Below are 22,610 nucleotides of genomic sequence, written 5' to 3' on the forward strand. Positions count from 1 at the left end.
GTCAGTCTCTCCTTGGAGCTTATTTGAACTTCTGAGCAGGGTAACGTAGACTTAATGTGAAAACAGTGCGTATCGAGGACCAACCCACGCCTCTTTGCTTTGTGCTTGAAATACCGAGGAGCACGTTCTGTGTTTTCAGCGCTTTCGCAAACGGCACCTACAGCTGTGCGAGAGAGTTAAGCTTGCGTGTCTTCCCACCCCACAGATGAGGAAAAAGAAGCGAAGCGACTTCCCAGAGTCCCTACTGTGATTTAACCACAGAACGAGAACAAGAACTTCATCTCTGGCTTCAAGTCCGCTATCGCCTCTCGCCATCTCCACCGCCAGCTCTGCCATGATCATCCCCCCCCCGTCCCCCCCTTGAGAGTGTAGATTTCCGTTGTCCAGGTCAAAAGAGAGGAGAGGGGGGCCTCAGTAGCCAAATTGGGTCAGTAATTTGAAGGTCATTTTCATTTGGCCCTGGAATATGTTTTATTTGTTTGTTTGTTTAACTTAAGTCAAGTTCACTGGTTTGGAAACTCACAACACTGCAGACTACATAATGAAGTCGTTGAAGGACTTGGGACATTGTTCGGCCTCCCCAGCCTTCCAGCCCAGAACCTCTCCCTGCTCTGCACGCTGTGGTTTGTTTTTCCTTGACTGAGGGTTTCTAGAATCAGGGACCTCACCTTAGTTCTGCATGCCTACAGTTTAGCAAAGCACACGACACATGCTGGGATTTTAGGGAAACCTGAAAGAAGGGACAAAAATACCTTTAGTTTAAAAAAAAAAGTTACGGGGTGCCTGGGTGGCTCAGTCGGTTGAGCATCCGACTTCAGCTCAAGTCATGATCTCACTGCTTGTGGGTTTGAGCCCCGCATTGGGCTCCGTGCTGACAGCTCAGAGCCTGGAGCCCGCTTCGGATTCTGTCTCTCTCTGCCCCTCCCCCCCCCCTCAAAAATAAACAAACATTTAAAAAAATTCAAAAATTAAAAAAAAGTTTCTAAATGATGAGTGTTTGGGGCTAAAGGTAAGAGGACAATTTAAAGCATTTCCCCCAGTTCTGAATCTTAATTGCGCTGCTTGTTGCTGGAGTGCAAAGATCTGTCCCAACAGGGAAACAAACAGCAGAGTGTGTCAGGTGCCGAGGCAGGCAGGTACGAAGGAGGGGTGAGCTGCCTCCACCAGGCCGGGGCCTCAGGGCAGCCCTAGACCTGGCAACGTGGGGCTGGCATCGCATCACGGCGGGAGCTCGACACCTCTTGGAAAGCGGGGGTTAGGGTTTTAGAGCCTGGACGTCAGCTGTCCATATGCTCCCGAAGGCGGACTGCGGGCCTCCGGGAAGTGCCTTGGTTGGTGTGGCTGCAGAGGACTGTGGGCTCGGGCGGCGCCACCTGCAGGATCCCCAGCAAGGCTTTTCCTGGCGTTGGGATTTGCAGATAAATTGTACACATGCCGAGATGTTGCTTATTGTGGTGCTGGCGGCTCCCTCGCGGGCGGGAGAGAACTCTTGTCTTGTGGTTAGTGACTGCTTGCTGACGGGGGGGCTCTGGGTGGTCTCCTCTCCCGAGTCCCAGGCCCTTCATCTGGAAAGTGGGGTCACCCGTGTGAGGTATCCGCGCGAGTGAAGCCTAGTGCTCAGCACAAAGTCCGCCGTCTGCAGCCCAGCAGGGGAACAGTGTCAGGTAGTCACAACGCGGGGGGCCGTGGGCCCCTCAGGTGGAAGGGTGGCGATTACAGAATTCCCGGCATTATTTTTATTACTAGTTTTAAAAGAACTCATGCTCACGATGAAGAACTTCAGATAACTCAGAAATATGTAAAGATGAAATTAATAGTCACCGAAAATCCCATGACCCAGAGATCAGCCCCAGTCTTTTTTCTCTTCTCTCGTGACTTTTCAGGCAGAAACAGGCACCCGTTTTCCTCTTGAAGACAGTCCTGTAATGGACATCCTCCTATGTGAACATACAGGCCTGTAATAATTGTAATGACCACATGGTGTCAATTTTGTGGATTACAATAATGTTATTAACCCCCTGCTGAGGACACTTAGCTTATTAACATTTGTTTTTTGGCTGCTACAAACAATGCATTGATAATAGCACTTTTATTTATTTATTTATTTATTTTTTTTAAATTTTTTTTTCCAACATTTATTTATTTTTGGGACAGAGAGAGACAGAGCATGAACGGGGGAGGGGCAGAGAGAGAGGGAGACACAGAATGGGAAACAGGCTCCAGGCTCTGAGCCATCAGCCCAGAGCCTGACGCGGGGCTCGAACTCCCGGACCGCGAGATCGTGACCTGGCTGAAGTCGGACGCTTAACCGACTGCGCCACCCAGGCGCCCCGATAATAGCACTTTTAAATGCATGCTTGTATATTCATCTGATAACTATTTTCACCAGTTTTTACTGTGACCTAAAAATTGTGGGAGTGTCTTTTTTTTTTTTTTTTTGCCATGCCCCTAAGACCCTCACGTTATCATTTAACTCTGCTGATGGATGTCAGTGTTGTAATTTGTATTTATTTAATTGCTACTGACATTAACTCTTCCATGTACTAATTGGCCATTCTTCAAATGTAGTGAACTGTCCCTGACCTTGACCAACTTTTCTTTCTTAGCATTTAAAAAATTTGTTTTTAATGTTTATTTTTGAGAGAGAGACAGAGCGCGAATGGGAGAGGGGCAGCGAGAGAGGGAGACACAGGATCTGAAGCAGGCTCCAGGCTTGAAGCTGTCAGCACAGAGCTTGATGTGGGGCTCGAACTCACAAACCGCTAGATTGTGACCTGAGCCGAAGTCAGATGCATAACTGAGCCACCCAGGTGCCCCAACTTTTCTTTCTTTTTCTTAGCATTTTTAAGTGAGGGCTAACTTTTCCAGTTGACCTAGGACAGCAATGGCGGGGGCACTTCTGTCCCCAAAAGGACCTTTGGCAAGGTCTGGAGACATTTTTGTCACAACTGGGGGAGGATGGTGCCTCTCCTGGGTGGAGGCCAGGACGCTGCTAAACATCCTGCCACGCACAGGTGGGCCCCGTGACATGGTTACCTGGCTCCAGATGTCAGTGGGGCCTAGGTGGAGGCCCTACCCTCAGGTCACATTTCCCCCTTAGGTGGAACAGAGAAGCTACCAGTAGCTTGGAGCTGACTTTATTATTTCCCTGCCCTTGCTTTCAGCCGTGCTAAAGCGCCGCTGATTAAATTACCCTGGAATCCCAGGGGACCTGCTACTTCCCTCCCTGGTCTCTCCCAGCCCAGTGCTGCCTCCACGAACAGCATTATTACTCTGCCATGATGTCCTTAGCACACTAGTGTGATCCCAGAGCAGACGCTCCGCTGTGGGATGGCCTGCAGGTTCACAAACAGTCCCCTCCCCGACATGACAGCTTTGTTCTCCAGGTCCCCCCGCCCCCAGCAGCTCCTTGTGTGGGGCGACTGGGGGGGGGGGTAGAGGGAGTTGGGAGATGCCACTGCAGATTCCGTTTGCTCTGCTATAAGAAGGTGCCGCGCAAGGATATAGTAACGCTTTTTTTGCCAGTGGATCATGAGGGTTCTTTCCTACACGAGTGCTTTCCCGACCGCGTGGCTTGTGGGCACATTGCCTTCGAGGCCCTTCTGCTTGGATTTGTCCCGCATGGTTTGTTATCAGGGTGCCGGAGCAGTCGTGGGTGCTGGTCTCCCTGTTCCTGCGCAGTCACACATCTGCGAAGTTCCTTGGTCAGTCCACGTTCACAGGCACCAGGAGGGATCGGGGCTGGCAGTATGCTGAGTGGGGACAACTGTCCCCGGGGCCCTTGTCCGTTATTTTGTGCCGACGGCTTGATTCCTATCCAGTGATAGAGCTGAGCTGCTGGACTTTCTAAAAATGAAAGGCCAGCCTTTAATATTATAATAAAGAAACAAACGTTTTTGAGACGGAGAATAGTTCCTTCGGCTTTGGACTTTTCTAATTTGTTGACTTTGGTTTTTTGTTTTTTAATATTTATTTTTGGGAGAGCGCAGGCCGGGGAAGGGTGGAGAGAGGAGGACAGAGGATCCGAAGCAGGCGGTACGCGGACAGGCTGACAGCAGCAAGCCCGATGTGGGGCTCAAACTCATGAACCGTGGGATCCGTGACCTGAGCCGAAGTTAGATGCTCAACCGACTGAGCCACCCAGGTGCCCCAGTTTGTTGACTTTTTACGCAAGGTGGAGCAGGCGAGCTCTGGCTTGCCGTCCGGGTTGTCACGACATCAAAAATTTGAGTAAGAAACGGTTGCGTTGGCTCTCAGTGAAATTTGGGGTTTCAGACTATGTCGGCCACACCCCACTGTTACTAAGGGCGCTGGTGTGTGTAAGTAGAACACCAGCGGTATGAGGTGCGTGGGTGGCCGCCTAATTTTATCGACAAACGTGCAGGCATTAAAGACTGGGAGTAAAGTAATGGTTTCTGGCGTTGCTTTTCTCACTGGTGAAATGAGGGTGATGGCTAAGGTATCTCGCAGATGGGAAATTCTGTTTGGGACCAGCCAGAGATGCCGCCGTGTGTGAAAGCAAGACCGGAACTCGTGCCTCCCAGCCTCTGGATCCTGGGCTCTGATCCTCACAGGGCGAGTGGACCAGCCATCGGAGACCCGTTTTCCTGAAAGCAGGGCTTCCCCCTTCTCTCTCGAAGATTTTCAGCCGGGGCTCACCGCTTTCTGCCTCTTCATCCTCGAATGTTAAATAGACACTGTATTCTTCTCTGCTGGGACCGGCTTCTCATGGATTGCTGCTCTGCACCTGTGAAAACAGCTGTTGTGTTTTCCATCATAAGAAACAGCTGCCTTTTGGCAGGGAATCACAGAGCTGTATACACGGCTGTGCCTGAGTATGGTGCTAAGTTATTCAGGTGTGCTTAACCTGAGTTACCCAGAGCATCTTGGAATTCCGAAGAAGGGCTTGTGTAGTCGTTCCTCTGTAAAAGGTCTTCCTTTCATTTCTTTTTGTGATTACAAAGTAGAAACCTTACAGTATAGGAAACTACACTGAAATTAAATTGTGCCAAACTAGACTCCTAGGCCCCAAAGATAACCATGTCATTTTCGATGTAAGTTTTGCCTGTATTTTGTACATAAACATGTTATTTTATGTTAGTATGCCAATCAAGTAGAATCCTGTAGATAATATTTAAAAACAAACAGTCCCTGTTAGATTGATGTAACGCAATTATAGCTAATTGTAGAGTAGGAAAGTGCATGTTTTTGCTTCTATGATCCGGCCTCTGAAATAAAGCCAGGTTAGAGGCTTCGAAAGCCCTTTCAGAGTTGCACACGAGGATGGCTCTTTCCACGCGGTGGCTTTTTGTTGTGTGCAAGTAAGTGGTAGGCGGTTCAGCTTGTCCAGAGCGGACCTGCACGAAGCCTGCCGGGGACGGAGCCTGGCCCAGGCTTCCCCTTGCGAGCTGAGAGAAGGACGGGGACGAGCCCGCCAGATCTCCTCATATGCGGGCCATTCAGATGCAGAGAGGAAGGGGAAGCTATGCGAAAAGTTTGGGTAAAGATGTGTAGATCGTCTTACTGGACATCTGGTGTGGAGGAAGGATGATCTGAGCTCAGGGCAGCCCAAGCGTCCCCCAAAGCTCCAGCTCTGCTTTGACAAGTGTCCGGCAGTGTGATGGTTTCTGAGGGCACGAGGGACCTCTGCTTTTAAAGATACTCCCATGTGCTTCGTGGAGCCTTCCGGCGGGCACTGTTTGAAGCTGGGATCCGCCGTGCTCGCTCTCCTCGTGTGCTGGACTCCATTTCTCCTGGGAGGTCTGCACCGGGTAGAATTCGGGGATGCCCTCGGAGCTCAGTCCCTGACACGTGTGCCTGTCCTTGCTTTGCCTGTGGCCTGCTAAGTGCCAGCTTGGAAGCCCGAGATAAATAGTCTTGCAGCAGCTCAGCAGTCGGCTAGGCTCATTTATTCGACACAAATAAGCTCATTGACCTGATTTAGCGCAGGGAGGAACTGTGGAGTTAAGTCAGATGAGATCTCAAAGCCCTGTCTCTCGTCTGCAGCCTTCGCAGACCCCCAAGGACAGCCGCCTGGTTAAACGATGCTCGTGGGCGCCATTTCAAGGGCACAGGGGGAGAGAGGATGGAGAGGTGGAAGGAAGAGGGATGGAGAGGAGAGAACGAGGTGCTGGTGGCACAGACACCAACAATTGCTCCCTGTGCCACTTGGTGGCACCAATTCCATAGGTTTTCTGTCCCAGCACACCGCTAGTCAAGCGACTGAGGGCCTGGAGCCCGCGTGGTCTCCCTCTCCTTGAAACAATGAAGCGGTTTCTGTCGATGGGGAGCCCGCTGCCGCTGAGGACACATCGGGGCTGTTGATTTTGTGCACGGACACCCGGGAGAGCAGCCTCTGATCTGCCTCTGGTGCCCATGCTGCCCACTTTCTTTTTCCTCCCCGTTCACCGAGAGGAGAAGGAGAGAGGTCTCTTAACCGTCCTTACCCAGGAGAGGACAGCGCCTTGGAAGCGCTCCCAGTGTCCCGTTCTGCATCCGTCTTCTGAGGCAGGTGCTCTTTCTCCCCGTTCTGCAGAGGAAGTCTTGGATGCACAGGTGAGCTTCCTCAGGCCACGCCGTGGGACGCTGCAGCCACATGCACACTTGAGATCTCCAAAAGGTGTGCGCAGGCTGAGTGGGCAGCACACGACCTTGGCAGACGGTGATAACAGCAACCCTCTTCTAATCATTTCTGGTGCTAGAGGCCTATTTAATCTTAACAGCCACTCCTATGAGGGAGGGAGGGAGGGAGGTCTTTTCATTCCCGTTTTAAGGAAACGAGCCCGAAGATTCAATACTTTGCATAGGGACACACTGTCTTGTTTTAAACGACCAAGACTAAACCCAGACCTTTCTTGTTTTAGCCCCTGTGATGGAGTAAACGCCGCACGGGGCTCTGAGCACGAAAGGCAGGGGGCAGGTGCCGGGGGAGGACCGGTTGGCATTCGCTCTCACATTTGCACTCTGGCCCCAGGATTGGATCATCCTTGATTTAAGCAAAATGTTTTACCTTTTCGCTGCTGGTCCCTGCCGGAAAGGGCTTTTGAAGACTGTCCTAGAAGGGGAACTTAACCCTTTCTGTACTGGTGAGAGGGCTGTGCCTTACTATCCACCAGGCAGAGTCCTTGTAATGGGCTGCATTGTGTCTCCCCACCAAATTCATACGCCTGAGTCCGAAGCCCTTGTACCTGGGAGGAGATGAGGCCTTCAAAGAGGTGACTGAGTGAAACTGAGGCCATTAGGGTGGGTTGTAAGCTGACAGCACTGGTGTCCTTACAAGAAGAGAGAGACACCGGCGGTGCAAGCAGGCGGCCGTCTGCGAGCCAAGGTGAAGGACCACAGGAGAAGCCAAGCCTGCCGACAGCAGCCTGAGCCAAAGGACAGCACGGGCAGGGGAAGACACTGCTGCACCGCTGGAGTCCTTCTGGCTCCGCGTGTCTCCTCCCTCCTGGGCCTGTCGGCCCATCTGTGAGTGGGGCACACGGTCATGCACAAGGAGCCTTCTGGCCCCAGCCCTCTAGGATTGTAGGCGCTGGTTGCCAGGACCTGCAGAGGTCGGTTGAAACCAGCAGTGTCTAACCAGAAGGGCATTTTACGCCCTAGGAGACATTGCCAGTGTCTGCGGACGTTTTCGATGGTCACCAGTGTGTATGTGGAGTCACTACCGGCATCTCCTAGAGGCCAGGAAGGCTGTTCGACGTCCTACGGCGCACAGGACAGCCCCCCTCCACAGACGGTTAGCCGGCCCCCGGAGCCTCTGGTGCCGAGTGGAGAAGGCCTGGGTTAAACCTGTCACCCCTTGAATGGGACTGGCACCACACTACCAGCCCAGCCATTCATTCTGCAGGTATTTAACGACGCCTGCTGTGTGCCTAGCTCTGGGCTGGATGCTGGGGAGCACACAGGAGTGGAAGAAGACCTTCTGAAATGTAAAATTGAGTGGATCCCGAGCCTCTGGTTTGGGGAATGTGGTACCTGAGCATCCTTAGGTATTGATTTACCCTTAAGATAAAGTGTCACTTGCATTTTTATGCCCGAACGGCACAGGCACCACGTGTTTACTCCTACTCCATTCACAGACCTACACCTGTATAGCTTGATTATTTTCTAAAAGGATTTGAGAAAATACATGTTTATATATAATACTGATTAGTAAAATAGAAATAAAATTAGAACAACCTTTTTTTTTTTTTTTTTTTTTTTTTTTTTAGTGTTTATTTTTGAGAGACAGAGAGAGACAGCATGAGCGGGAGAGGGCAGAGAGAGAGAGAGGGAGACCCAGAATATGAAGCAGGCTCCGGGCTCCGAGCTGTCAGCCCAGAGCCCAACGTGGGGCTCGAACTCACAGACCAGGAGACCATGACCCGAACCGAAGTCGGACGCCCAACCGACTGAGCCACCCAGGCGCCCCTAGAACAACTTTATTTATTTATTTATTTATTTATTTATTTATTTATTTAAAAATTTTAAAAATGTTTTATTTATTTTTGACAGAGAGAGAGAGAGACAGCATGATCAGGGGAGGGTCAGAGAGAGAGGGAGACACAGAATCCGAAGCAGGCTCCAGGCTCTGAGCCGTCAGCACAGAGCCCGACATGGGGCTCGAACTCACAGACCGCGAGATCATGACCTGAGCTGAAGTCGGACGCTCAACTGACTGAGCCACCCAGGCGCCCCTAGAACAACTTTAAAATAGAATGCAGACATGCAGTTGAACAATACAGGTGATGCAATTGAGTTTCCTGGCAGCAAGGGCAAAAAGAGAAATAATCCCTCATGTTAATGCAAAGTATTAATGACATAAACACAAAGCATTTCCTCAATGCAAAGTCTAAAATGAAATTTTTGTACAGGCTTTTGACAGAGCATACTGACTGATACTTAGATCTATACTATGTGTAGTGAGCATACCAAAACCAGGCATATTTGGATGTTAGACAGAACAATGAATTAGAAATGGTCTCTGCTTCCAGAAAATATGGTGTGTTGTGAGAAATAGGCAGTTATGTCATTACCTGCCATATGGGATCATAAATGTGAGGATAGAGGAAGTATTGCTGTGTGGGTGAGGCTGAGAGGGCAGACTTAGTAAAATGACATGTTTATACATACGTACTTTTTTTTTCTAATATTTGTAATTTTTTCTAATTACAAAGTAATACACTGAATTATAGAAAATTAGGGCGGTATGAAAAAGATTAAAAGCTCTCATGATTCTTTTATCTATAGATAACCACTCTGGGTATGTGTCTATTTTCATATACACACACTTATATATTAATATATTCCTCAAAAAAGAAAATTTGGATCCTGTTTTATCATTTTGTAACCAAATGAAGGCCCTCAAATGGGGCTTTGAAGTAGGAGTTGGGAGATCACCAAGCACAGGAAGTGGTGTGCGTGCCGGGCTGGCTGTGGAGTAGATAGCCAGGATCCATGAAGATGGGTGGGGCCCCACGTTTCATTTCACAACTCCTGGGGGGGGGGCACCATTCCCATGGTAACAAAGAGAATATTGCCCCCCACCCCCACCCCTGGGTTGTACAACCCAGCAGCCCTGTAACTATTTTTGTTTTTTCATTTATCAACGTAATGGAAGTGGTTTTCTTTTTTTTTTAAATTTTTTTTTTCAACGTTTATTTATTTTTGGGACAGAGAGAGACAGAGCATGAATGGGGGAGGGGCAGAGAGAGAGAGGGAGACACAGAATCGGAAACAGGCTCCAGGCTCTGAGCCATCAGCCCAGAGCCTGACGCGGGGCTCGAACTCACAGACCGCGAGATCGTGACCTGGCTGAAGTCGGACGCTTAACCGACTGCGCCACCCAGGCGCCCCCTGGAAGTGGTTTTCTATCTTAGTCTACCATGTCATTATTTTTTTTGTAACAATGTTATCAGGGTATACTCACTTACCATACAATCCACCCCTTTAAAGTGTATATACAGTTCAATGATTTTATTATATTCACAGATATGCACCCATCACAGTTTTTTTTTTTAATTTTTTTTTTAACATTTATTTATTTTTGAGACAGAGAGAGACAGAGCATGAACGGGGAGGGTCAGAGAGAGAGGGAGACACAGAATCTGAAACAGGCTCCAGGCTCTGAGCAGTCAGCACAGAGCCCGACGTGGGGCTTGGACTCACATACCGTGAGATCATGACCTGAGCCGAAGTCGTGGACGCTTAACCGACTGAGCCACCCAGGCGCCCCATCACAGTTCATTTTAGACACTTTTGTGACCCCCCCCCCCAAAAGAAACCCCATGCCTATTAGTAGTCACTCCCCATTCTTTCTCCCCCCAGTGTCTGGCAACAATTCATCTAGTTTCTGCCTCTATGGATTGACCCATTTTAGAGGTTCCATATAAATAGAATCATGCAATATGTGGTCTTTTGTAACTAGCTTCTCTCACTCAGCATATTTTCAGTTTACCCGTGTTGTAGCATTCATCAACTTCTTTACTATCGCTAGATAATGTTCTTTTGTGTAGAAAACAAATGCACATTTGTTTGTGCACTCTTCAGTTGATGGGCACGTGGGTGGTCTCCACTTTTTGGCCCTCAGGAGTAATGCTGCTATGAACATTCATGTGTAAGCTTCGTGTGGACATGTCTTCAGTTCCCTTGGGTGTATCCCGAGGACTGGAATTTCCGGGTCATTTGGGAGCTCTGCGTCTCACCTTTTGAGAAACTACCAGATTGTTTTCCAAGAGAGTTGTACCATTTTGCGTCCCCACTTGCAGTGTACGAGGATTTCCGTGTCTCCACATCCTCTCCAGCATTCGGTATTGTCCATCTTACTGATTATGGCCATCCTGTGTTTGTAACGTGGAATCCCGCTGTGGTTTTGACTTGCGTATCCCTGGTGGCCAATGATGTTGTACATTTGTATGTCCTCTTTGGAGAGAGGCCTGTCCTCATCCTCCCATTTTTAAGTTGGGTTGTCTTTTTAGTGGTGAGTTGATGGAGTTCTTTACATACAGTTTTGGTGTCAGTCCCTTATCCGATACATGATTTGCAAATATTTTTCTCATTCTGTGGCTTGTCATTTCACTTTCTTGATGGTGTTCTTGGAAGCATAAAGGTTTGATTTTGATGCAGTTCAATTTAACTTTTGTTACTTTGTTACTTTTGTACTTTGTTTCTGGTGTCCTGTCTAATACCATTTGCTTTTTAATGTGTGATCATACTCCTTGGAATGGATGTCACATAAGGGGATAATTATTTGATTCTAACTTGCATTAAGGCATTTGTTTTAAATGATTCCCCCTCCCCCACTGGTGGATAGCTGCAGTTAGACCATAGTTATTTTGTCCCATCTTAAAACCTTTTTTAAAAAAAAATTTTTTTTAACGTTTATTTTTTATTTTTGAGAGAGAGACAGAGCATGAGCATGGTAGGGGCAGAGAGAGAGAGGGACACAGAGGATCTGAAGCAGGCTCCAGGCTCTGAGCTGTCAGCACAGAGCCATACGAGGGGCTTGAACTCACGAACTGTGAGATCGTGGCCTCAGCCAAAGTCGCCACTTAACCACCTGAGCCACTCAGGTGCCCCTCCTGTAGCCTTTATAAACACTTCATTGTTCCACATGCTTTTTCTCCCCCACCAATGTGTTCGGCTGTGCTCAGACCTCTGCATAGTGGCTGGGGAGGTGCTCGAATCTCCAGGCAGCATACCTAAGCGTGTCCTCTGCCCTGTCATTTCATGGCCAAAAGTCACAACTAACACAACCTTGCAGGACATGTCGCCATCTGCTGGCAGAGGTGGGAAAGTGCGGCGCCAGGAACAGGAAGATCGCACTTAGAGCACATTGTCAAGGACTACCGGCCAACTCTTTCCATTCGGGCCTACTCCTGTTGCTTTGAAGCTCTTCCCACCTTTGGGGGTAGTGTTTAAATATGAAACCCTTTACTAAACAAAATCTGTTTTCTACAAGGCAAGGAAGCCTGGGTGGTTCTTGTTCCATGGGCGCTACCTGGGGCATGAAAAATGTCATCAACTAGGAAGTACTGTACCACAGGTGAGGGAAGGGAGATGAGTAGGAGGCATTTGTTGTGCCCGACGGGTAACGTTATCATTGTGTTTGCCGGGTCTCCAATGCTCCAGAATCCATCCAGGTGTGTCATTATACCTGCTACTTGCTGCCAGCTCTTCCGGGGTAGACTGTGTCCACTTTGCTGATGAGAACAATGAGGCCCTGTGAAAATAAAGAACTGACCTTTGAGGGGCGCCTGGGTGGCTCAGTCGGTTAAGCGGCCGACTTCGGCTCAGGTCACGATCTCACACTCCGTGAGTTCGAGCCCCGCGTCAGGCTCTGTGCTGACCGCTCAGAGCCTGGAGCCTGTTTCAGATTCTGTGTCTCCCTCTCTCTCTGACCCTCCCCCGTTCATGCTCTGTCTCTCTCTGTCTCAAAAATAAATAAACGTTAAAAAAAAAAAAATTAAAAAAAAAAAAAAAAGAACTGACCTTTGAGGGCTGTGTGCTGACAGCTCAGAGCCTGGAGCCTGCTTCAGATTCTGTGTCTCCCTCTTTCTCTGTCTCTCTCTGTCTCTCAAAGAATAAAAATAAACGTTAAAAAAATAAAATAAATAAAAAAAGAACTGACCTTTGTATGTTTTCTAGAACAGCATGGGCAACAACCTGATTTTTTTTTTTTTAATGAATGATAGAACAGCCAGGATGTGAAATCATCAGTACCTAGCATAACGTCTTATACTCTATTTTAATAAGTATTTATTGAATGAATGAAAAAAAAAAACCTTCTGCATCCCAACTTGTGACCCACCTTCTTTTCACCACACCTAGCTGCTGCTTCTGTCCTAAATGCTGCAGTTATTTCAATAAGTATTTATGATGTTGTTCAATGAGAGAATACGTGTTTTTTGTTTATTTATTTATTTTGAGAGAGAGAGCATGAGGGGAGGGGCAGAGAGAGGGGGAGAGAGAGAATCTCAGGCAGGCTCTGCACCGTCAGCATGGAGCCCAACGTGGGTCTCAAACTCACCATGAGATTGTGAGCTGAGCTGAAACCCAAGAGTCGGGTGCTTCACCAATCGAGCCACCCAGGCACCCCAAGAGCATGTGTTTCTAATTCATTTCACCCTTTAATAAAAGGAGTATAAAAATGTGACTTGTCAAAAAATGTGCAGAAAAGTTTGTACACGAATATTCACATCAACACCACTCACAACAGCCAGGAAGTGGAAGCCGCCCGAGTGCCCATCAGTAGATAAATGGATAAACAAAATGTGGTACATCCTACAACGGAATACTAGTCAGCCCCCAAAAGGAACAAAGCACTGACATCTGCTACAATGTGGATGAACCTGGAAAAATATGGATGATGCTAAGGGAAAGGAGCCAGCCACAAAAAGGCCACATGTTGTACACCTCCGTTTATATGAGATGTCCAGAGTAAGCAAACCTGTAGAGATCAAAGGCAGATTCTTCATGGTTGCCAGGGGCTGAGGGGAAGGGGAAAGATGAGGAGGGACTGCTAAGGGGTAGGGGGTTTCTTTTGGGGTGATGACGATACTCTCAAGTGGATTTGGGGGATGTTGGCACAACTCGGAACACACTAAGAATACCGCTTGAGGGGCGCCTGGGTGGCTCCGTCAGTTAAGTGTCCGACTTCAGCTCAGATCATGATCTCAGTTTGTGCGTTCAAGCCCCATGTTGGGATCTACACTGGCAACGTGGAGCCTTCTTTGGGTCCTTGGTCTCCTCCTTTCTGCTCCTACCCCTACTTGTACACTCACTCACTCTCTCTCTCTCTCTCTCTCTGTCTCAAAAATAAAAGAAACTAAAAAAAAAAAAGAATACCATTTGAAATCAGGTTGCATTTTATAACATAGTAGCATCATTTTACATGAATATTTAGTCACTCTGAAGCTTGATTTCCTTCCCTGCAAAAGAGACATGATGCTCTCCATATGGGTTTTTTTTTGGGGGGGGGGTTGATTATATCGACCATGTATGTAAACTTTCTTGCACACGCTTTGTTCAACAAATAATCTTTTCCATCTCCCAGCCCTGAGCTGTTAGGATTCTGTGGCTTTCAGGCTAGTGAAAGGGCTTTCGACGAAGTCCTTTTGCCTTCAGAAGCTTCTAGCGGGCAATGTGGCCGAGTGGACTCAGAATGTGAAATGAGGGTTTTGGACTGAGCTAAAAGCGTGGAGTCTGTGGTTTCCTCACGTCAGTGCCCTTTCTACCTTACATGTCTGTTAGAGTCTGCTCCATTCTACCCTGCAAGTTCCTGATCCTAAAAAAATGGCACTTTATGGGTTTGTGGGCCACGTGCATCATCTTCTACCTTATTCCGAAATGATGGTGCAGGGGCACTTGTGTTTGCTGCTGGCTGCCCCCGGCTCCACCGTCACCGGCTCATTCCTCAAGGGACCGATTTGCAGAGTGGCCTCAGAACAAGGGCAGTGCTGGGAGTGTGGCGAGCATCAGAGCTTTTCCCGCACGCCCTGTTAAAACAACTCTGTCTTGGGGCGCCTGGGTGGCGCAGTCGGTTAAGCGTCCGACTTCAGCCAGGTCACGATCTCGCGGTCCGGGAGTTCGAGCCCCGCTTCAGGCTCTGGGCTGATGGCTCGGAGTCTGGAGCCTGTTTCCGATGCTGTGTCTCCCTCTCTCTCTGCCCCTCCCCGTTCATGCTCTGTCTCTCTCTGTCCCAAAAATAAATAAAAAACGTTGGAAAAAAAAAATTTTTAAAACAACTCTGTCCTGATGAATAAGGACCCTTCAAGCTACTCCACATAGGCAATATGTTGGATGAAGGCAAATGTGCCAGCGAGGCTGGAGGGGGGGAATGTCAGGGAGTTTCTAGAAGCATCTCTGCCATCCCCAGACCAACAAGTCACAGTGGTCCTGCCCTCAGACACCTCAGGACCCAGATGAAATTGACCCTGCTGATGACCGCTGTGCTCCCCCTGTGCTAGGCCTCTGGGTGAGCTGGAGAGCCCCGCACACGTGCGCCTCCTCAAACACCTGCATTTGACAGAGGCCTCCCCCAGGGGGGTGCCCAGCAGAGGGGAATGAATTCGGAGCATGGAATTTTCACACTGGGTTGCAGGGACTGGGGAGAGAGAAATGTTTGGGATAAATTGCAGGGGGAGGACTCATCCTGCCGTTCTTAGGAAAATGAAATAAAGAGGGAGAAGGACTCTGTTGGGTTGTGACATTTCCAAATTCTCACTTTTACATTGAGAAGCAAATTCAGGTTCCCTTTTTAAAAGATAACTTTGCTAGGGACGCCTGGGTGGCTCTGGCTGTTAAGCATCCGGCTCTTGATTTCGGCTCAGGTCATGATCTCACCGGCTCGAGCCCCACATCAGGCTCCGTGTGCCGACACTGCAGAGCCTGCTTGCGATTCTCTCTCTCCCTGTCTCTGCTCCTGCCCCTCTCATGCTTTCTCTTTCTCTCTCAAAATAAGCAAATAAACCTAACAATTTTTCTACTGTCAAACTTACTCAAAGGCCTTCATCTGGGGGCTGATGCTCATAACTGTAACGAGGTTACGGGAGGAGTGGAATCTAGCCCCAGCCCCTGCGTGGTCTCTTCTTCCACACGGCCCCTCAAACCATGATGCAGTGGTGTTAGACCTGAAATGGCTTAAAATGAAGGTAGTCTGCTTTTTCTCGGGCCCTCAGCCACCTTTTACTGACAACATGTGCACGGCACTGCTGAACCCTGCCCCTGAGTCTGCTGTGGAAGTGTGCACAAGGTTTTCTTCCCTATGTGGGTTTGCTAGTTCTTGTGTTTTGGCCGAGAGTGCTGAGTCGAGGACTTCAACGGAAGTCCCACTGATGGTGTAGACACCTGGGGACGGACAGAGGCACCATCATGGTGGATGATCGTGGTTTGGCAGATGTGACGAGATGGCTTCTTCCATAAAGGACCAGAGAGTAAATATTTTCAGCTTTGGAGGTTGTATGATCTCTGTTGCAACTGCTTAAACTCTGTTGTTGCAATAGACAGTATATACACCAGTGTGCATGGCTGCGTTGCAATAAAACTTTATTTAAAGACACAGGTAGAGGGCCGGATTCAGCCTGCGGGCCTTAGGTTGCTGACCTCTGGCTCACCGAACCACCTTCATTGCTCCAACTCCTTTCTGAGTGTTGTCTCTTATTTTAGAGATGAAGTGCTAGAAAAGCTGGAATGTTTTCCTCCGTGCTCCCGGAAATGTTGCTAAATACCATGAAAGGCCACCTTCAGAGAGAAGGACCTCAACCGAGTGGAAGCAACAGGAATTTGGAGTTTTAAACCTACAGCAGATGCTGAGAAATGAAGATTCTGCTGTCTTCCCATTGTCCCTCAACGGAAGGCTGGGCGTTTTAATTAGCTAATGTTGGCAAATTGCTTTGAAGAAAATTGTAAAATGTTTCGTGCTACAAGGTGCCAAGAATCCTAATTAGCTTTCCTTAAAGATACCACCTGGAAGTGTGATATTTTGTTGCTCGAGGTCCAAGCCAGCAAGAATAACCTGCAGATCAAAAACTGGTTTTTCGGCAAACATAACTGAGTATAAATGGATCTCTGCATCGACGTCACATTTTCTTCCTTCTGCCTAATCTGGTTCCTAGCAGCTGGGATATTAAACCCCGTAAATGGAGGTTTTGGGTTTTTTTGTTTTTTTTCTTTTTTCCCTAAGAGAGCTCAGTGGCGACGGGGACATGAAACAAATTAACCCATCCATGTGTTGCGGCCGACGTTGCCTTTTGGATTTTTTGGCTTGTGCCTCAGAGGCCCTGCCCTGGTGCGTCAAGGTTATAGAGAGGAGGCGGCTGGCAGTCACTCAATCACAGAGCAGGGCTGGCTCTCAGGTACCCCGGTCCAGGAGAGACGTGTGCATGCTCTTAACAGCTGGGTAATGAATGTGCTCTCCAACATTCCTGTTTCATGCGGTGGCAGCGGCCACAGCAGCAGCACCCGACCTGTGTCACCGTCAGAAGCCAAGTGAGATGTAGTTAATATGGACCTTAGCCACCGACGTGCATGGATTTGGAAGCTCCAGGCTCTGATGAAGTCCTTGCCAAACTGGGGGGGCCGCCCGTGCAAGAGGAGGCGGGTGGGGGTGGGGCTTAGGGCAGGGGTCCCCGGCCTCTGCACTGTTGACTTTTGGGATCGGATGGTTCTGTGTACGTGTGTTGTGGGGGGAGAGGGCTGTCCGATGCCTTGTAGGATGCTGACCAGCATCCCTGGCCTCTACCCACTAGATGCTGGTAGCAGCCGTCATTCCCCATGGTGATGACCAAAAACTGTCTCCAGACACGGCCTAATGTCCCCTGAGGGGATAATTGCCCCTCATCGAGAAGCCCTGGGTTAAGGGGAGGGCTAGGAGTCCTGTTTTTCAGGGAGACGCTTGGAGCAGGGCCCTAATGGAAAGTGGCTCCACAAGCCATTCCTGCCTCTTCCCTGTGTCTCACACCCTCATGTCAACCATTAGCAGATCCCAAAGGCAGCCCTACCTTGACCGCATGTTGTGAACTGACCACTTCTTGCCGTCTAGCCCCTCCTACTCTCGTTCAAGCCCCTGCGTCTTGAATACACACGCTTGTGTGACTAGCCTCCCTCTGGTGCCCTGCTCCCCTTTGCGCCCCACAGACTGTTCTCCACCCAGCGGCCAGAGGGAGTCATCGGAAGTGTCAGTGGGAGATCTCATGGTCCTGCTGGGAACCCCCCCCCCCCCCGGCACTGTGGCACTTAGGTGGAACTCCTGCTCGACCTTAGGTGTGCGCTGAGTGCCTGCCTCGCCTCTGCACCTGTCCCCTCTGCCCACAGACGTCCTTCACCGTCCCGGCTCTCTGCTCAGATGTCCCTCTCTAGAGGCCTTCCCCGACCCCACCTTGAAGAGCACACCTGTCCTCTCTGGGTCAGGGGTCCTCAGCCTCGGCGCTAGTGACATTTGGGGCGGGACGACTGTGGTGGGGCTGTCCTGGGCGTTGGGGGATGTGCAGCACCATCCCCCCCCGCCCCCCCGCCCCAGATCACAGTGGCACAGACCCCACCCACCCAACTGCGACAATGAAAAAGGTCTCCAGACATTGCCAGTGTCCTCTGAGGGGCAACATCGTCCTGGTTGAGAACCACCACTCTCCTCCTCCTGCTTTATTTTTCTTCACCACACTCTCTGGTAAGACATTCAGTCTATTTGTCTTCTTCACTGGAAGGCAAGCTTTATGAAAGCCGAGATTTCGATTTGTCCCCTGCTGTATTTCCAGGGCCTAGAATAGAGCTTGGTGCACAGTGGGTACTTAGTAAAATGTGTTGAATGCTCTGAACTTTGTCCTTCTAAACAACCAGTGGGGCAAATGGCCTCATGGATTTTGGGCAAGACTGGACCTACAGAGTGTGTTTTGCTGGCCACAGACATGGAAATTCTGTGCCTTGGATGCCTGCAAAAGCATCTTTAAAGCACAGAGAAGCCTTCTGGAAACCTCGGCCAGGGGTCTTGGTAAAGGGCAGCCCCAGGGCCCTCCCCAGTTCCGTGCTTACCGGTTTTCCGCGCTTACCTGTTTTCCGCAAGTGCCCACATGGGCTTGCAGAGCACAGTTGCAGAGACACAAAGCTCTGTTAAGAGTGAGTTACCCCGGACCTGTAAGCATTTGCCAACTGAAGGGTGGGGAGGTCTGGAGATTCAGAGAACACTCTAGCTTTCGTTTGTGGCTGCAAGTGGTGTCTAGAACCTGGTCGATGAAGATGGTCAAGTTCATTCCCCTCTCCCGTGTTACTCAGATCTCCGAAGGGTCAGCCGTGACGTAGCGTGCAGAGCCCCAGGAACGCAGGCGCACACAGTGCAATGGGCTGGGTGCATGCGCACAGCTGTTTCTCTCTCCCGTGCTGCCGATATAGCCCCTGGTGTTTGCACATTACCCCCCCTCCCCGCCCTCTGTCCCCGGTGGAGGTGGAGCACTCACGGTCAAGCGCAGTGATGAGGAGAAATCTGACTTCAGACAGGTCCCTCCCCTAGCTGCACGACTTTGGGCAAGTTACCTTTCCTAAAACTCAGTTTGCTGATCTGTCCAGTGGGGGTAATACCTACCTCTCTGTTTCGTTGTGAGGATTGAAATGAAATGAACAGCGCTCTTGGCCTGGCCGCTGTCCGTGATCACTAGGAGTAGTTATTCCCCCGTTATCTGGGTTCCCATTTCGCCGGCTCAGCCCCTGGCCTGACTCACCTGCCTCCTGCCTTTGGCTCCTGCTGCCTCCACCGTGTCAGGCGTCCTGACTCTCACCCCCTCTCCCTCCCTTCCCAGCACGCGCATCTCATCACTGTGATTACACCGTATTAGCCCCCGTGATTGTTCCATGCCTTGGCACCTCATTACTGAAATAAAGTTAGCATTAATGGGAGTCCTGCAGCTAATCCCCTCTGCTCACCTCTCCTGAAAATGCATTCCGGTGATTAGCAGGAGAGACACATGCATATATTCATTTTTAAAACTGTTCCCTCCTCCCCCTCTCCCTGTGTGTCTACTCACAAGTCACTAGAGATGGAGGCCAGGGGGCCTTTTAGCTGCCAGCCGACAGAGGAGGCAGCGAAATCGTCCTGAACTGGGGCAGGGCTGGGCTTAGGGAGCAGCCAGCTTCTCCCCCTAGAAAAAGGAACATATCCGTTTCCTTTGGGTGGGTACAGTTAAACACAAAACCCACCCACAAAACAAAAGGCCGGGGAGTGAGGCAGACTGGCGGGTCCCAGGCTCGCCACCTTCTGGCTAGGAGACCTCTGTGAAATTGCTTTAATCTTCCTGATGAGCAGTTTCCTCCACTGGTGAAGGATCATGCCTGATAAGGAACGGGCGAGGGCCGGGCGCTGCCTCTGAGGCCCGGGCGGTTCACTCTCCTGCCCTGGGCTAGGGAGCCAGAGGTCAGGTGTGTCCACGGGGCTCCTCCTGGCCCCCAGCGCCGGGACAGCCTGTTTCGGTTTCCTTTTCCACTCGGGGACTGCCAGTGCCATGCAGGCACAGTGAGGACTGATTGCTCAGAGGTGTGGTATCATTCATCAGGACTTGGGGGGAAACACTGCACTCACCCCTGGGGGGTCTGCACACCTGCAGACGATCAGATGGTCCTTCCCCGAAGGGCTCAGGGGCCGGCTCCCGGGTCCACACAGGTAGCCGGCCGCTCACCTTGCGTGCGTTGCCTCTGTCCTGATTGATCTGGGGGCAGGATGACCCTCGTGGAGCTCCCTCTCAGCAGCCAAGAAAAGGGAGCAGAACAGCAGAGGGAGGTGTGGGGCTGTAATGAGATTCACAGGCGCCCTTACTCACCCTGCGTGTCAAGGAGACATTTTCAAAAAGGTTTGACACAGCATCCTCGCAGAGCCCTTTGCCAAAACGCAAGGTGGAGGCCCCTGGAGTACTTTAAGCCGGCTTCTGTTAACAGAGCAGTCCGTATGCATATTATAATCACGCCGCTCCAATTCCCCGTTAAGCAGCTGTTCCCACAAAGAGGGACAATAGCCCAGCCCCACCCCTTTGAGAGCTGATTTCAGTCATGTCTTTGCTGCTGCCAATTCTTTGATCAGTTTTCACTTAGGATCTGGAGGGCATGTTACAAAGTGCTTTGGGCTGGCTGCCAGCAGGCACCTCACTGGAGCATGACAACAGCCCAGAAGTGTCAGCGTGGGGAGAGAGACGGTGCGCACAGGATGCCTTTTAAAAAATAATTATATTTGAATTTTAAAAGCAATCTTCATATATGTTCATAGAGTCATTTATATGGAAAACTATGCCGGTTGCTCTACCCTTTTAATATTTGATGTTCCGTCAGCTTCCTTCACAGTTGGGATAAGCGTTCTGTGGCGCCACGGGGAGTTTTCGGACTCCTGAGTTAGGAAGGAACCGGGAGAGGGCCAGTTCCTGTCATTTCTGTCTCCCTCCTCCCTTGCCCCTTCCTCCTGCACCTCAGCACACACTCTGTTCTAAATGGACTCTGGAGGACGTTGAGGGCCGAGTGGGAAAGGGGCTGGGGTGTCCCACGTTAATTCCATTTGGCAGTGGTGGTGTTTTTTGTGTGTGTGTTTTTTTTAAGTTTATTTATTTGTTTTGAGAGAGAGAGCGCGCGCGAGCACAAGCAGGGGAAGAACAGAGAGGGAGGGAGGGAGAGAGAGAGAGAATCCCAAGCAGGCTCTGCACCATCCGCACAGAGCCCGACCCAGGGCTCGAACCCATGAACCGCGAGATCATGACCTGAGCCGAAATCAAGAGCCAGGCACTCAACTGACTGAGTCACCCAGGCACCCCAAAACTATTTTATTTTTAATTTTTTAATATCATATGTATTTTTGAGAGAGAGAGAGAGAGCAAGTGAGAGGTGGCGGTGGTTTTTATTTTCATTTCATTTTTATTTTTTATTGCGGTAGAATACGCTCAACATAAAATTGACCATCTTAGCCATTTTTAGACGAGCAGAGGCACTAAGCACACTCACAGTGTTGCGCAGTCGTCACCATCATCCATCTCCAGAACTTGTCTTCTTCCCAAACTCTGTCCCCATGAAACATGACTCCCGTGTCCCGCAGCCCTGGGCACGTACCGTTTCACTTCCCGTCTCTGTGGATTTGATGACTCTGGGTACCTCACGCAGTTGGAATCATCCGGTCTTTGTCCTTCAGCGTCTGGTCTCTTTCACCCGGCATGATGTCCTCAAGGTTCATCCGTGCTGTAGCTTGCGTCAAAACGTCCTTCCCCTGTAAGGCCGAACGGCATCCCATCGTACGTCTACACCACACCACGTTTACGCGGACATCCGGGCTGTCTGCCACGTATTAAATCTTACAGGTTGCCAGTCAGCCATGTCAGGTGTTTACTTACCGACCGACATCTAGCTTCCTTCTCACCAGCGCCGTCTTAGAGTTGAGAGGAAGGAAGCCTGGGGAGGTGAGGAACGTCGTGTCTCCTAATGTGCTATTAATTAGTGGAACCGAGGTTGGGTTTTGGGGTTGTCTGACTCTACAAACGATGGTTGTCAAATGTCGGTGAGCTCCGGGATTGCTCAGGGGAATCTATTAAAAATGCAAATTGCCGGGCCCGGTCTTGAGCTCTTTTGGTTCAGAAGGTCTGGAGTGGGATTCGGGAACTTGTATCTTAACAAGCACCCTACTCTGAACAGGTTATCAGAGAATCAGAACTTGCTCAATATGTTCTACGATCCAGGGTTTTGACCACCATCCTGTTTATCCTCGTCCCTAAGGGAATTGGAGACAGCTCTCCCCCCCCCCCCCCCCCCCCCCCCACCAAAACATTTCAAGATCAGAGAAACGGGAGTTGTCCAGATGAAGCAGAGTTGGGAGAGATGTCCACGTGGATCCATAAGGAGTTCATACCCAGGGCGTGTGTGAGAGCATGGGGTTTGGGCTGCACGGTCAGCTCTGAGCTGCTCAGCAGCCAAAGCGAAGAGCAAAATAGGATTCGCCACAGATGTAGCCACCTCATCACATAAAATGTGCCACCAGAAGCACAGCTCTTGCGTGCATTTTGGGCTGCGGGCTCCTCATTGAGAAGACGCCGTGCAGTAATGGAAAAGAGTCACAAACACCCGAGTCCGTTTGACAGGACCGTCACGGGGCTGTTTCTTGAGGGTGAGCCAGGGTGTGATAC

The 22,610-nt window shown here is 50.0% G+C and overlaps 1 protein-coding gene across 2 annotated transcripts in view; it reads left to right on the top strand.

Annotated features, from left to right (window-relative positions):
• SPRING1 (SREBF pathway regulator in golgi 1) overlaps window positions 1-22,610 on the top strand; it is a 122,756-nt gene that overhangs the window by 16,853 nt on the left and 83,293 nt on the right. The window contains exon 5 of one of the 2 annotated variants that reach the window (XM_040443789.1): window positions 16,144-16,622. The exons of the other annotated variant lie outside the window; for it this stretch is intronic. Within the exon in view, the coding sequence (XP_040299723.1) occupies window positions 16,144-16,149 (6 nt within the window). The 3' untranslated portion in view covers window positions 16,150-16,622. Of the gene's footprint in view, window positions 1-16,143; window positions 16,623-22,610 lie in introns of those variants that run through there. 2 annotated transcript variants of the gene reach the window in all.

Source organism: Herpailurus yagouaroundi, unplaced genomic scaffold (assembly GCF_014898765.1).
Source record: "Herpailurus yagouaroundi ecotype Mexico unplaced genomic scaffold, PumYag 191, whole genome shotgun sequence".
In the NCBI taxonomy this organism is placed as follows: domain Eukaryota; kingdom Metazoa; phylum Chordata; class Mammalia; order Carnivora; family Felidae; genus Herpailurus; species Herpailurus yagouaroundi.